Source organism: Clarias gariepinus, chromosome 2 (genome assembly GCF_024256425.1).
Source record: "Clarias gariepinus isolate MV-2021 ecotype Netherlands chromosome 2, CGAR_prim_01v2, whole genome shotgun sequence".
NCBI classification, from domain to species: Eukaryota; Metazoa; Chordata; class Actinopteri; order Siluriformes; family Clariidae; genus Clarias; species Clarias gariepinus.
The window spans coordinates 18,566,043-18,580,069 of NC_071101.1; the positions used below are offsets into that span (position 1 = coordinate 18,566,043).

The 14,027-nt window shown below is 41.8% G+C and overlaps 1 protein-coding gene across 1 annotated transcript in view; it reads right to left on the reverse strand.

The window, feature by feature from the left end:
- Window positions 1-14,027, reverse strand: part of abtb2b (ankyrin repeat and BTB (POZ) domain containing 2b) — a 49,187-nt gene that overhangs the window by 7,337 nt on the left and 27,823 nt on the right. The window contains exons 3-6 of the mRNA XM_053483670.1: window positions 10,592-10,799; window positions 1,040-1,192; window positions 373-538; window positions 130-219 (exon numbers count right to left, since the gene is read on the reverse strand). Of these exons, the coding sequence (XP_053339645.1) occupies window positions 130-219; window positions 373-538; window positions 1,040-1,192; window positions 10,592-10,799 (617 nt within the window). The remainder of the gene's footprint in view (window positions 1-129; window positions 220-372; window positions 539-1,039; window positions 1,193-10,591; window positions 10,800-14,027) is intronic.

Here is a 14,027-nt window from a genome sequence, read left to right on the forward strand (position 1 = left end):
TACTGCAGTACAGAAAGCATCAGCAAGAGGCCTCTGAAATCTTTAAAGATAGCGGTAACATTCTTGGCATGCAGTAAAACCACGGTGCATGGCGCAATCTAAGCAGTCATCATCGCTGAATGCGCTCACCGCTAGGTCCGGATTAGCCCCGGCGTCGATCAGCATCTGGACCAGAGCCTCATCTCCAGCAGCGCAGGCGTACATGAGTGGGGTCATGCCCTGCATCACACACACACACACACAGCAGGAGAAGGAGACGGGTATGAAATTTGATTCGAGTTAGATGGATACTGTTGTCAAAGCTCAATATGGACCGCGTTCGAAACATAAGTCATGAATATAATGCCTATAAAACCGCCTTGTGTGTAATACCTGATCGTCCATGCTGTTGACTCCGTCTGGCCCCAGCAGCTCGATGGCCTGGCCTATTAGATCTGTGCGGCCACAGTTGAGCATGCGGAAGCCCAGATCCAGCTGGAACTTATCAGTGGCGGCTTTGGCATCCAGCCGTTTGAAGGAACTGAAACAGCACTCTGGCCTGGAGAGAGAGAGAGAGAGAGAGAGAGAGAGAGAGATGACGGAGATGATGGGTAGAGGGTGGGAGAGAGTGCACTGGGGTCAGTTATGACACATAAAGATAATGTAAGTGAGAAAATATGAAGGGGAGTGAAAAGGGAGGACAGCATGTAAAACTAGACAAACCGGAGAGGAGGCGAAAGATGTGTATTTGTTTCTTAAAAACATTCCAAAAAAAATCAGCCTGTGGTCCGAATCACTAGATGGGTGTGGTGTTTAAAGTCTGAGGGTTTCACAGATGGTCTTCGTCTACTGATAGAGTAATGAATTAAGCGCCAGAGCAGGAGTGAGGTCATGTGCTGTGCTGTTCACCACCGTGGGCCCTTTCCTCTGCCAACTCAAGTGTGGCACTTCTACCACATGTGTTAAATGTTTATATGGGCTTATTATGAGGAAAAAGTCAGTCTAGCCTTTGCTCATTTATATAAAAGTGAAATGCATAGAGAGCAGGTGAAGATCTTACTTCAGCAGTCGGGGTTCACAGTCCAGTCCTGGGAGTAGCTGGCGCGCTGTCTGTCTCACGTCATCGCTGTCCACTAACTGGCTGCGGCGGTGCTCTGCATGGACGATGGCCACGCGCATCCACTCCATCAGGGGCGGCAGCAGAAGGAAGGGTCTGTGCGGGAGACACACACGTCGCAGATAAACGCACTGATACGCTATGAACAACGTATGTGGATAAATTCTTCCTTTCTGTTTGTCAAATACGGAAATTGTAGACACTTCAGGGATTCTCATAGGGACTAAAGAACTTAACTAAAGAACCTTTTTATGGTACTTGATGGACCATGTAACAATAGCTACATAATTGTGTCCAATATGTATTTATTAACGCAAACTAGTCTTTAATTTCGTAATTAACGAGTTTGGGGCTTTTTAACCTAAATTAAAAAACATAATGAATGGAACTTAAAGGGGACCTATTATACAAAAGTCACATTTAAGTCATTTGTAGATGCTCAGATCATTTCCCAATCCAACAACATTCCCTGCTTTTTGTCCTGGTGGCTAAAACAGGCCAATTAGATTTTCTCACTGTTGTGACCTCATAAAAGACATACCAATCCACTGGCTTGCTCGGGTTCTGCTGTTCTCTGGAGGGACGTGGTTCACGAGGAGCTCATTTACATAAACACAAACGGTGCATTTGCAAGAGAAGTGAAATGAAGGGTTTGAGATATGAAAAATGCAAGATCTGATGGGTTTTTCAGCTGAAGCACTAACACACACTTTAACACACCGGTGCGGACGGAAACAGTTAGTAATATTAGTAAATAAATAGATTCTGACTTAAAAACCACTGACCGCACCTTTAACCTGTGCATGGATCATGTGTAATACTGGGCTCCTGTATACAGGATCTGAGACGAGGCTGTACAGGGTGGACTTTGGCTTTCAGCACCATCACACATCCTGAAATACACAGCTGCTCCTGCTCACACTCTTACCTCACTTACTCACGCACACACACACACACACACACATACTGACCATATGAATACACTCTCCGCGTGTGTGTTTTCCTTTAGACACTTATGTCTAAACAAGACCGGACTCGGCTCTAATAGTGCATGCATTGTGCTGAAAGGATGAGTTTGCAGAGAGACTTTAAAGCCAACAGCACGATTATTAGACGAGTGATTTTAAATAATGTCAGCTGTAGAGACAAGAGAAGTATGATGTGTAAAATAACATGAGAAAATGGGGTCAAACTAAAAACACCACAAGGAAGAAACAATTTGGGTAAGTGTATACAGACTTGACATGTATACACGATTAGAAAGACATGTTGTTTTAACTTATCCTGGAATGGTTTTGTATGTGCAACTTGTAAGTGAAGTGTTATAGTTCTTTGCTCTCAGTCCATAGGTAAAGCAGTAGCGTGTGTGTGCCACCAGGGGGAGTCTTTGGCTGTAGTCCTTTCTGAAGTCATCATGAGTATGCCTCTTGGAAAGCTTTAACCTTTTCATTATTTTTGAAGGTTTTATTTATATTATATACAATTTACTACTACAAAAAATTACAGATGATATATTTAATGCGTGAACTTGAACAGAGTTAACAGCTAGTTTTACATTTAGAATTAAATGAGGATATGTAGAGCAAAGCATCCATCTAGTGCTCCCTTCAGCTTAGAGGGGTCCTTTAAACTATTTTCAACTTTGAGTGACCCTTGGCAAGAGATCAGATGACAACCAAAAAAAAAAAAGGTTTGCAGACTATATTTTAATGGAACAAATCCTAAACTCTTAATCTTGAATCCTACACTAGGCCAATCCGAGCTAGACTCGGTGCTCAAGCTGACGGTAAACCAGTTTCTGTTAGGATTAATTATTGCGCACAGATAACTGAGAATCTTTTCAGAATCAGGAACTTACAGTTATGAGCTAAATAAAGAACGTAAAATTGAATAAGAGAACGATTTATTTTTTCAGAACAACACAACTTGCAATAAAAGTTGATTGATTGATAGCATGCATTTTTTAGTGATCGTGCAAAACCAGCATGCAACACTTTCACGTTTTACTGTCTTACACTTTGACTTTACTAGCTAACTAATTCTTCATTTTTATTACATCACTTTAGCCTGCAGTTTTTAGGCAGTCAGTCTGAAATATGGACAGCCAACAACACAGAACTGGGTAGCACATTGTAGCGTTGAAGAATAATCTACTGCTGTAAAAGGACCAATTTGGGACTCTTTTTCTCGAAAACACAAGGGGTGTTCAAGTCAAACCGGGACTTTTAATTGCACAGCATAACAGAACACAGTTATGAGAGTAAAAGCTACCTTTTCTAAATAATCCACTACTACACTAATGCACTTTTCCCAGCATATTACTAGTGCTTGGACATTATTATGGTTGCTGTGATCAGAACTGCCTGAATCACTTCTGAAACACTGGCCTCCCAGGAACTCCTTTAATGTTCCAAATATGCAGAAATAGCTTGGAGTGATGGGGGATGAGGCAATAACTCCTAGCTAAGTTCCTGTAATGTAAAAGTGGTGTTTATAAATAATTTTCTGTAGAGTTTCTACAGAAAGATGGGTCTGCAGTGCGCCCCGAGCCACCTCGGCCGTGCTCAAATCGTGTTGGCACTATTTAAAAGTTTTACTGCTGCTGAGAATCTCTGTGCAGACTGTGCTGGAAGTAAATGTCAGTTAGTTTTACACTTTCATTCATGAAAAAAATTCATCACTAGTCCCGGTTTGAATTGAACAGCCCTCATATAAACCAAAGAACCCTGCGTTTCTAAATTTAACTGTATGAATAACTGCTGTGAATAGTGTCTGCTGCAAAAGCTTTATCGCGTTGTAACAGCTTGCGTGGTTTTAATGCCTACCATAAATAGATCCTTTGCCCAAAACGCTCATGGCGATCACTGTGGAAGTAAATGTGTCCTAAATAAGCCTTATTACTCTCCATCATCTTGAGCAACATATTTCCTTGTAATGTGTTTATCCAGCTCAGTGCTGAGTCCCTGATCACTACAGTTCGTCCTACGGTGGATATTCGGATCAAAACCTGCAGCTGGAGATTCGAGAGTTCTCTTCCTCCAGTGATACTGAAGCCCGGAGCAGGTGTGTTAGATTAGCGCTGCATCTGTAGCGGCAGCCGTGATATACACTCAACTTCACCCTTTTCTAATCCTAACATAAATCATGAAAAGGGTTTTTAAAAATGAATGCAACACGGGCTGCACTTGGGGAGGAGGTGTGACAGCAGGGACATGGTAAAACACAGACGGCCCACTGAGAGCCTGTCAGTCTAACAAGACATATGCAAATGAAGCACACGGGGTGGAACGAGGTACTCATTAAAAAAAGCAAACATGCGCAAGGGAAATGAGTCCTATCAACAACAACAGAGGAGAAAAATAACACAGTGTCCCGGTGTCACGCTAACCCAGAATGCACTGCTGTCTTCACTTTTTCATCAGAAGTGGATCTTTGTACTCGTAGGCCTGCTTTCAAGGGACCAAATGGGTAAAAGTCCAATGAAGCGAGATCAGGACTATAGGGAGGATGTTTTAAATCTTCCAAAAGTATTTTTTGTCACCAGTGTGGCCAGAAGCATGGAAATGTGCATCGTCATGCAAGATCACAGCGCCCTCTGCGGTCAATCCGACGTTTAGGGCTTTAGCTCTTGAATAAGCAACTCACCATAACGAGCACTGTTGATTGTTTAACCATTTTTTCCTGATAATCTTCCAATACTGGCCGCCGTTGAGAATCCCACAACGCTGTAAGCATCGTTTTTCCAGCTGATGTTTGATTTTGGAACTTTTTCTTCGTCAGCGATTAAGGATGTTTCCGTTCCATAGTCTGCAGTGATGAATCCATGTCTTGTCACCAGTCATGATTCTCTTCAAGAAACTTTCATCTTCCTTAGAGTGCTGGTCCAAATCGTTTGCAGATTTCCAAACGCTTCTGTTAATGCAGAGCACAAATAAATCACTGCACGCTGCTCTTCTTTCGTGCAGTTACAAATGAACTGATTGCGCACCTTCACACCTGCACAGCAGTGACTGGGGAGACAGTAGCCTTGAACGGAAAGCGAGTGCTGAGAAGACAGTCCGGCTGACGGACGTTTTAATACAACCAGAGTGTTAAGTGCTGATCGTTTTTTAACTCTTTCTCGTAAAAAACAGCAATATTATACTATAATTATGATATTTTTAGACATTCGATTAGAATAAACATATTTAATTATTAATATATGTTTGTACAAAAATGTTAATTTGTTTAGTCTGTGCTGTGTTAAATAATCAGAATCCTGGTCGCGATGGATGATATTTCGGCCGTAGTGCCCACCCCCACACTGAGAAATAAACACTCTCTGACAGGGAAATCCACTGTTATAGTGTTGTACATGAAAAACAAACAGTGCGGGTTAATCCAAAGGGTCGTACTGACAATGGAACCATTTAAAGTGTGGACCTGTTTCCTCAAACTGTGTGATTCGCTGTAATTAAGAGCTGAAATGACAGACTTGGACTGGAAATGAACATATCCTGTAGATGTTCTGCACAGTTCCCTAAAACAATACAGAAATATGCGTGTGTGTGTGTGTGTGTGCTGATTCAGTGCGTGCCACCGTAAATGACTTGTATGTGTTTTAAATTGCTGTCTAATTTCACCACATTATCTGGAATTGAACACAATGGTTCGATTGTGTGTGTGTGTGTGTGTGTGTATCACAGTGTGTGAGAGTAACAGATTGAAAACAGTGACAGGCACTACTAGAAAGATCAGATCAGCAAGGAAAAAAAGGCATCTTGCCAAAGAGTCCGTCCTCCAGCACTTTTCCATCTCTAAATGCGATTATCGATCATTCAGAAGCTCTCAGGCTTGGAAACAACTAATCGAGAATTTGTTTTGGCACCCCCACTAACAAACACACACACATGCACACTTTTGATGAATAGTCCACTCTTGTGACCTGCTCCTATCTGAATGAAACTCAAGCAGTGTGAAACTCGAGCCCTTCCGAACACTTCTACCCTTTCCTTTGTTCACTTGCCACGGGGGTTACAATGCTACGTATACGTGGCGGGCGTGTGTGGGCCCCTGGTGCTCTCACACGCTCGGGCCCTGGGTCACACCTCGACCACGACCCTCGCATCTGACTCTAGAGCTCAAGTTCAACGCCCTGAAACTTGAGTCGGTTCCACGGGCCACATCAAAGCGCGCTCGGGTACGGGGCTCAGAAACCGGAGAGTGCTCCATGCTAATTAGCCTCTCCTGCACTCACACAATGGATGGGTAATAAGGGGGCTCTTTCTGGGAGAAGGTCACACTTCAGATGTGTGATTGTGATTAGACCTGAACCACAGAGACCACACGCTCTGCATGCTCGCTGGATGTTTAGGACGTGCTATAACAGCGTTGAGTCACACACTTTGCTAGCTGAAAACTCCAAACCGTCACACAGCTCTGTACTCAGAACACCCTGTGCCTCAACTTCTTTTTTTTCTTCTCCTTTACGCTCTTAAATTTCATGTGGTTTAGCGAAACGTGATGATTAATTCCTGTGTTATTTTTACAGAACGAGGAGCTGAGATTATTTGCTTAAAGTTTAGGCGAGACACAAACATTTCAGACCAAAACTGTTTTTTGGCCAGACTCTTCAGTGCTGACAAAGCTTGTTTGAGTCGGTTCTCTCAGACGTTCCTAAAGCATGAGGTGCGCGCTTCTCCTTTATAGCTTAAGCTTTCTGTTATTGCTCAGAATGTGTTGTGTGTGTTCAGTACTATATTTCTCCATAAGTCGCTAAAGCTATTAGATACTAAAGCTATGCAATTTAATCAATCTTTTATTCAAATAAATATTTTAATTCAGAATCGATTCACACATTTTGAACTATTTGAATAAAAGTTTCTTTAAAAATATTCCAGAAAACGCAAACAACTTCCACCTTCCACATTTCGCTAGAGCATTGCTTGCTCTTTTACAGTACTTATAAGTTTATGGGCTGTTGGTGCATCACTACCACCTACTGGACACAGAATTTCAATGAATATAATATAATTTTAGCTCTACTAATACTCATACGATAAAGCTTGTAAGAAATATAGCCAGTCGACCTATGAGTCAATCTTAAATTTCTACATCACAGTTGTGTAACATTTAAAAGTGTTATGTACGTGTGAAAGCAAATGCTAGATGATCCTTTACATAAATAGCGCCCAGCTGTCGATTAGGCTTCCATCAGGCTGATGTCTGCACTGCCCTTATTACACAACTGCTTGTTGGAAGGACGTGGACTCAGGCAGATTTATCTGAATAAAACCTGTTGATTTCCATTTGGCAGACGCCCTATCCAGAGCGACGTTTTATCTTATTATACATCTGAGAGTTAAGGGCCCAAAAGGAACAACTCGGTGGTCATGGGATTTGAACCTACGACCTTCTGAATCGTGGGCCAATGCCTTAACCACTATGTTACTCCTGACTGCTTACTTTAAACCAAGCCATTTAAAAAAAAAAAAGCATTATACATAATTTTTCTTTTTACCTATCATGATGTAATTTGCATGTTCTATGTATTGTTTTTCTTTTTCACAGTGTAACTGAAATTGACTTTTGAGATCATTCACAGGCAACCGAGTTGGTGGTGCATTGGGTACACCTGCCAGCTCACAGCTTCAGGGACTCCAAGCTCAGGTTACTGAAACCTGGAGTTTCGCATGCTGTCACAACGGCTTTAGTCCGGCTTCTCTGGTTTCTTTCCACCTCCTAAAACCATGTCGGTGGGTGTAATGGCTGTGATTGACTAGCCTAGGTGTGAACGAGTGTGTGAATGTTAGTATGCACCCAATCCAAGGAGCAGGCCTACCTCACAGCGAGTGCGCTCGCGACTGACTATAGATGCAAAGTGGTTCCTGAAGAAAAAATGATAATCACAAGCTTAAAATAATCCTGAATGAGCTTTAATGACTAAAATCGGGAAAAAATGAGTCGACATTACATATTTTCAAAAATAGTTCGGCCCAGTAATGTACAAACACAGGGATTAATTACCAGAGATGTAATCTATTTTGGTATAATTGTTATTAGAATACAGTTTAATAATTAGAGCAACGAAGAAACCACTACCATACAAACCTGTTTAAGAAACTGCACAACTAAAAGACATATAGTGAATTGTATAGTATAGAGTGAATAATATAATATAGAATTTAATTCAATTTTATTTGTATAGTGCTTTTAACAATTGCAGCTTTACACATCAAAAGAAATTACAGACGTTTGTATGAAACGTATATGAAAAGTGTTATATCTTTTACTATGGATTTACATAAAGCTCAACAACATAGAGAAAGTGGGAGTGTGTGATCTGAATGGATGTTTATGTAGTATAAGCTTCACTCATGTGAGTCACAGTCACTAATGTAAAAATCCTTGAGAAATGCATGCTTTCACTGTGGACCAGCCCATGCTGTGTCTCTGTCGAATAGGTTTCACCCAGTTTCTGGAGATAAGTTATTTATCTAATGAATGCACATGTATTTATAATGGGTTTATAAAGCTGTTCCAATCAATCAGCACCTCTTTTGCTAATCAGCAGGCACGTCGTGTCAGCAGTCATCATGTATAAGCTTTATGTCTTAAGAGGCAGAAAGAGGGTCAGTGTGTCATCTATTCATTTCAGCCTCTCATTCATCCACCGTCGCTTAGCACCAAGAGCTCCTCTTCACCCCTCTGCCCCCTTTCTGTCTGCCTTTCTTTCTTTTTTTTCACTCTCCCTCCTCTCCATAACAGACATGCCTTGGGCTGTTGTAAAACATCCATGTGTCACAGTAACCCCAGCTTATGATAGGAAGACCCTGAACAGTGGCGTTACAATTACTGAGCTGTGTCAGGACCACACAGCGTGCCACAGACACACGGGTTGAGTTTCAAACAAAGCTTTAATATCTTATTTAATAGCACCAGAAGCATGCTGGGGAATCTGGGAGTAAGGAGCCAGGCCCAAGTTAAGGTACTGCCAGGGCTTTCATTCCACTACCACACACACACACACACACATACTGCAGATCCTTGCTGGGTGCTGTTATCTTGAAGATGTTGAGCTCTTTGAAGTGCGCTGCCGCTGCACCTTTGTTGTTTTCCGCTGGAGTTTGTTGTTTAGATTGCGATTGCTGCGCAGCACCGAGGCCAGCAGCAGAAAACGCCTTACACTCTGCTTAATGTGTACAGTCTCTGATAGTAATTAACAAACAGCATGCAAGCCTTAACAGTCATCATCGAGACTATCAAAGCGTCATGTGGCCGTCGCTCTTGAGCACATGCACTTGGCGTGAGTGTGAGCAGGCTGCTTTGCCGATACGAGTTGGATTTAATGCAAAAGGTTTGCAATCAGAGTAAGGATTTAGCGTTTAGAGTAAGGTACAAGTGACAAGAAATGTACACCACCTGGATTCTCCCTATTGCAGTAATCTGTGGTCATTAAGTTGGTGCAGCTCGTTAAGCTGCTGCTGACAGGTTAATCCCAGCCTTTTTTTTAGGAAGCGCTCTATCATTGTGTTCAGGGATGAAACCCTTTTGCTTCATCGCTTAAGGAAAAGAGCAGAGAAGACAGTCTGGTGTAAGGTCACCTTTTAGGTCTGACAGTAACGTCTTGATCCTATTGTTACGTTCCTGTAAAAATCCTAGAACTCCTGTCTAAAGAATCTATGTGAAGGGCTTTGTTGAGTTAACCTGCTTTCACCGCTCTCTGTGCTCTTTTTTCTTACGGCATTATTCTTACTGCATTAAATATTTGTTGGGTTTAAAACTGTTCCTTGTGTCTATTTAAACAAGCACAACAATGTGGTGACAGAAAACATGCACCAACAAGTGCTGGGTTCACTCTATTGTATGGTAAAAACTCTTGGAACATCTTGGAAATGTTTCAACCAATAGGAGGCATTGTACAGTAGGAGGAGCTATACGGGTCTATATGAAACAAAATCGTGTTTGTCGGTGCACAATACAGTACATGCATTTCACATAAAACGAATGGACTTGAAAGTAATGCATGCCTAATCGTGCATTTAATGCGTTTTCAACTTAAATGTTTAGAGTTTAGATGGAATGTTCTCCTACTGTTGCCATGCATCAGTCTATGAGATACGGTGTAGATGGGGCTTTAGTCATTCACACCAAACTTCTACCTAAAAGCATGACCACAATACAATATAAACACTAGAAATGTGTTAACGTTGCCTTACTGGAGATGATGCAAGTGCAGTATTTTAACACCCGGGTGGAATCATCTCCTTGATTCCACCCGGGTGTTAAAATAAACCACCTCAGAGAGAACCCTATTAAACTCCTAACTGAAGAAAGTCCCACAACAAAGACACTGAGATGGGAAATTAAGGAGAACTTCACAGCTTCGCCATATAATTACCACATCTAATCCTCCCTTCAGGCTACGTGGTTTCTTCCACTTCCCATGTATATATGCAGGGCCATCAGGTGTTAATTAATGTAGCCTAAAGGGGAAAAAGGTGCTCTGGGGCCTACCTCTCCTTGCTCAGGGCCATTCGGGGTGGCTCCAGGTTGGGATTCTCCATGGACTCCATCTGAGGGCAGCGCAGGAAGTAGTAGAGTGTGTGCAAGGCGTCTGGAGACCAGGAGACGGGCTGTTGGCGGACATGGCGAGCCGGACTGACTCCGACCCGTACCGAGCCCAGGCGCTGCATGTGGTGCATGGCCCGTGACACCAGGTCACCTGATCGGAGGGAAGAGAATATGGTCAAAATAATAAATAATATGCTGAAAAAGCAAAAACAAGACTGACTCAGGTTTATTCCAATTAACCTATATGTTCAATACTGTATATTTACAGTTACTTTAACATACTAGCATGAAAAAATTGGGAGAAAATATGCTACTTTTTTTTAATAAGCATTTTACAAGCATTTTAAATACCCTCAAGAAGGCAAGTAAAGTATTATTTTACTTTTAGGTGTTAGTTCCAGATTTAATTATGGTGTCCTACATAATTACATGAGAAGCTTTCAGAAGGATGTGACAGCCTCTCATCTCATAGCTTGTCTGAAATACTTCTGGGACGGTATAGGATTCCAGACATATGTCAGTTAAGTAATGTTGCCAGAGGATATGTGCAGTAATTACAATCTATTCCCATGGATATGTCATCTCTGTATGAGTCGGGGTGAGGAAGATGTATTCTTTAAACATTCCATGTGTACTAGCAGCACTTGTTTAAACTATAACCTGATTGTCCTGAGATTCATGTGAAGCATGCGGCGTCATCTGCTAGTGCTGGTCCAGCGTGTTTTATCAAGTGCAAATTCAACGCAGCTGTCTACCTGGAGAGTGTAGAGACGGCTACATGCTTCTGTCTGCTGACAAGCTTTATGGAGATGCTGAGTGAAATAAGCTTTGAAATATATCATATATATTGTATTAAATGATTTTATTAGATCAAATAAACTACCAGTCATAAGTTTGGATACACCTTCTAACTTCACAGTCTTTTCTGATTTTTATTTCTTTCTACATTGTAAAACATGCTAAAGGCATCCAAAATATGCAAGAATCTCCTTTAAACAGTTGATATTGAGGTGTATTTGCCACTTCTGCTCTGTAAATCCTTCACAACGGCTCTAATCTGAGGTTCTGGTTGTTAATTGGTGATTTTTGAGGCTGGTGACTCTAAATGAACTTCTCCTCTGCAGCAGACGTAGGTTTTGGTCTTGCTTTCCTGGGATGGTCTTCATGAGAGTCGGTTTCATCATGGCGCTCAATGGGTTTTGCACTTGGCAATACTGTTCTTGCAAGAACTTATCCAGAACAGCTGACCCCTGTGTCTTAAAATAACATCTGACTGTTGTTGTTGTTGTTGTCTAATGCCATATGTGTTATTTCATAGTTTTGAAAAAAAAATCCATTCTTGTTCTAGAATGGAGAAAATAAACAAACTTGTGTCCAAACCTTTGACTGGCACTGTATACATTAGACCTAGACCTAACTAGAGTTTATAATTTAAAAGTCAACACTTGAAGTAATATGTGTACAGATTGTGTACTTATGGCGTATTTAAACATTATTCAGAATAAACTCTCATATATATTCCATCCGTCTAACTTTTAAACTTTTGTAGGGACCTTGGAGTCCAATGGTGACCACTGTATTTATTCCCATCTTGTACAAACTCCTGTCAACATTTACACACATTCCACACCTATTAGCCTAATCTGCATGTCTGAAGGGAGTGTGTGAGGAAACCCGAGAACCCAGAGGAAACCAACCCTCCCAAACATGGGGAGAACATGCAAAGCCTGTGCACACAGACCCGCTGTGGGAAGCAAGACAGGACCTGGAGGTGCAGGGTGACAGTGCTAACCACTAAGCCACTGTGCTGCCATTATTATTATTATTATTATTATTATTATTATGGCTTTTATCCATGTGGCTGACTTTAGTTTATAAAGCCTGTCTTTTTTTACCTGATAAATAATGATTACCAAATAACAACCGGATGCACCACAGCTCTTTATCTGAATGACTAAGTATGGAATGGTCCTTCAGAATTGAACAAGTGCCAGAACATAGTGATTAGATAAAAAGAAACAAACCCAAATAAGGTTACGAATTCATCCATCCAGTTGTGTCATGTCCAACCACACTGATTAGCAAAACCTGATTACATCAAGTGGAGTAGGTTAGGTATGTAAAATTACCCACTAAATCTAATCAGAAATGATTCAATAAGCATAACATGAAACCTAAGACAGCAGTCCTGATGCCGAACTCCTTGACTTCCACACTAATGCTACAAAGCTACTTCATATTCAGCTACACAATCAACGCAGCAGACGGGAACATATGCAAAATAGAAGTATTTGCTTCCTTAACGCGAATTCCCGAGCCAAGTACACACACCCATGGTTAATTTCCTCTCCTTACCCTGAATACCGTTTGAGTACACATTCACATTCCTGCATTAACATTCGGAAAAATTCAAATGGAATTTTTTTTTTTTTTTTTTTACGGCTCGCTCCTTAGTGCTCATTAGGACAGAGGACGAGTGTTTGAGCTCTATGAGACAGTAAATCCTATGTGTAGTAAATCAGGACCTGATAAAGGAACCACAGATGGACCATGAAAAGCATTTTATAGATCAAGAAACAAAAAAACAGCAACAAAAGGAGCAATTAGTGAGTGTTAGGCTACAACCCTGGAGGACAGACGCTGTGGGCCGGCTGGTCCGTTTGTGAGGACGGGTAACAATCGTTTGAGGTGATTATCCTGTGCCTAATTTCTGACCCGAGTGTGTGGGATGGGAGAGGGTGGGACCCTCAATTAGGAGCTGAGGACCGCACTTGTAGCTGAAGGACATTCTTTGTCTCCTACCATGTGCCTGAAGGGCTCCTAGGGGAATTCAGAAGCAATAGGGATGCTGTGCCGGGCCTGCTGTTCACGACTATTTCCTTCGCTTGACCATGTTAGATCGATTCTTTGGCTCAGACGTAATACCAGTTGAAATGTGAGGCATTTCCTGTCCCAGCTGTCTCACAAACAACAAAGTATTACTATTTCAATAGTGTGGCGCATAATGGTGCAAGATGTTGACAGTGACTAGAATTGTCTCTTTACCTTCCTACTTACTATCCGGATGTCTATTTCCTTTTAATTTGCCCTTGATGTAGGGGACACATTTTTGCACTCTCTCACTCATTCTCCATACAGCTTTGTAGGAGGCCTGGAGCACATCCCAGGAGACTCGGGGCACTACATGGATACAACCTGGTTGGAGAACTGATCCATTGCAGGACACACACACACCAACTCTCATTCACACATTACAGACAGTTATGTGAAGAAACCCACCAAGCATGGGGAGAACATGCAACACAAACCCAAGCCAGGACTCGAACCCTCGACCCTGGAGCTGGAAGGCAACAGTGCTAACCAGGTTTCTTTCAAGTAT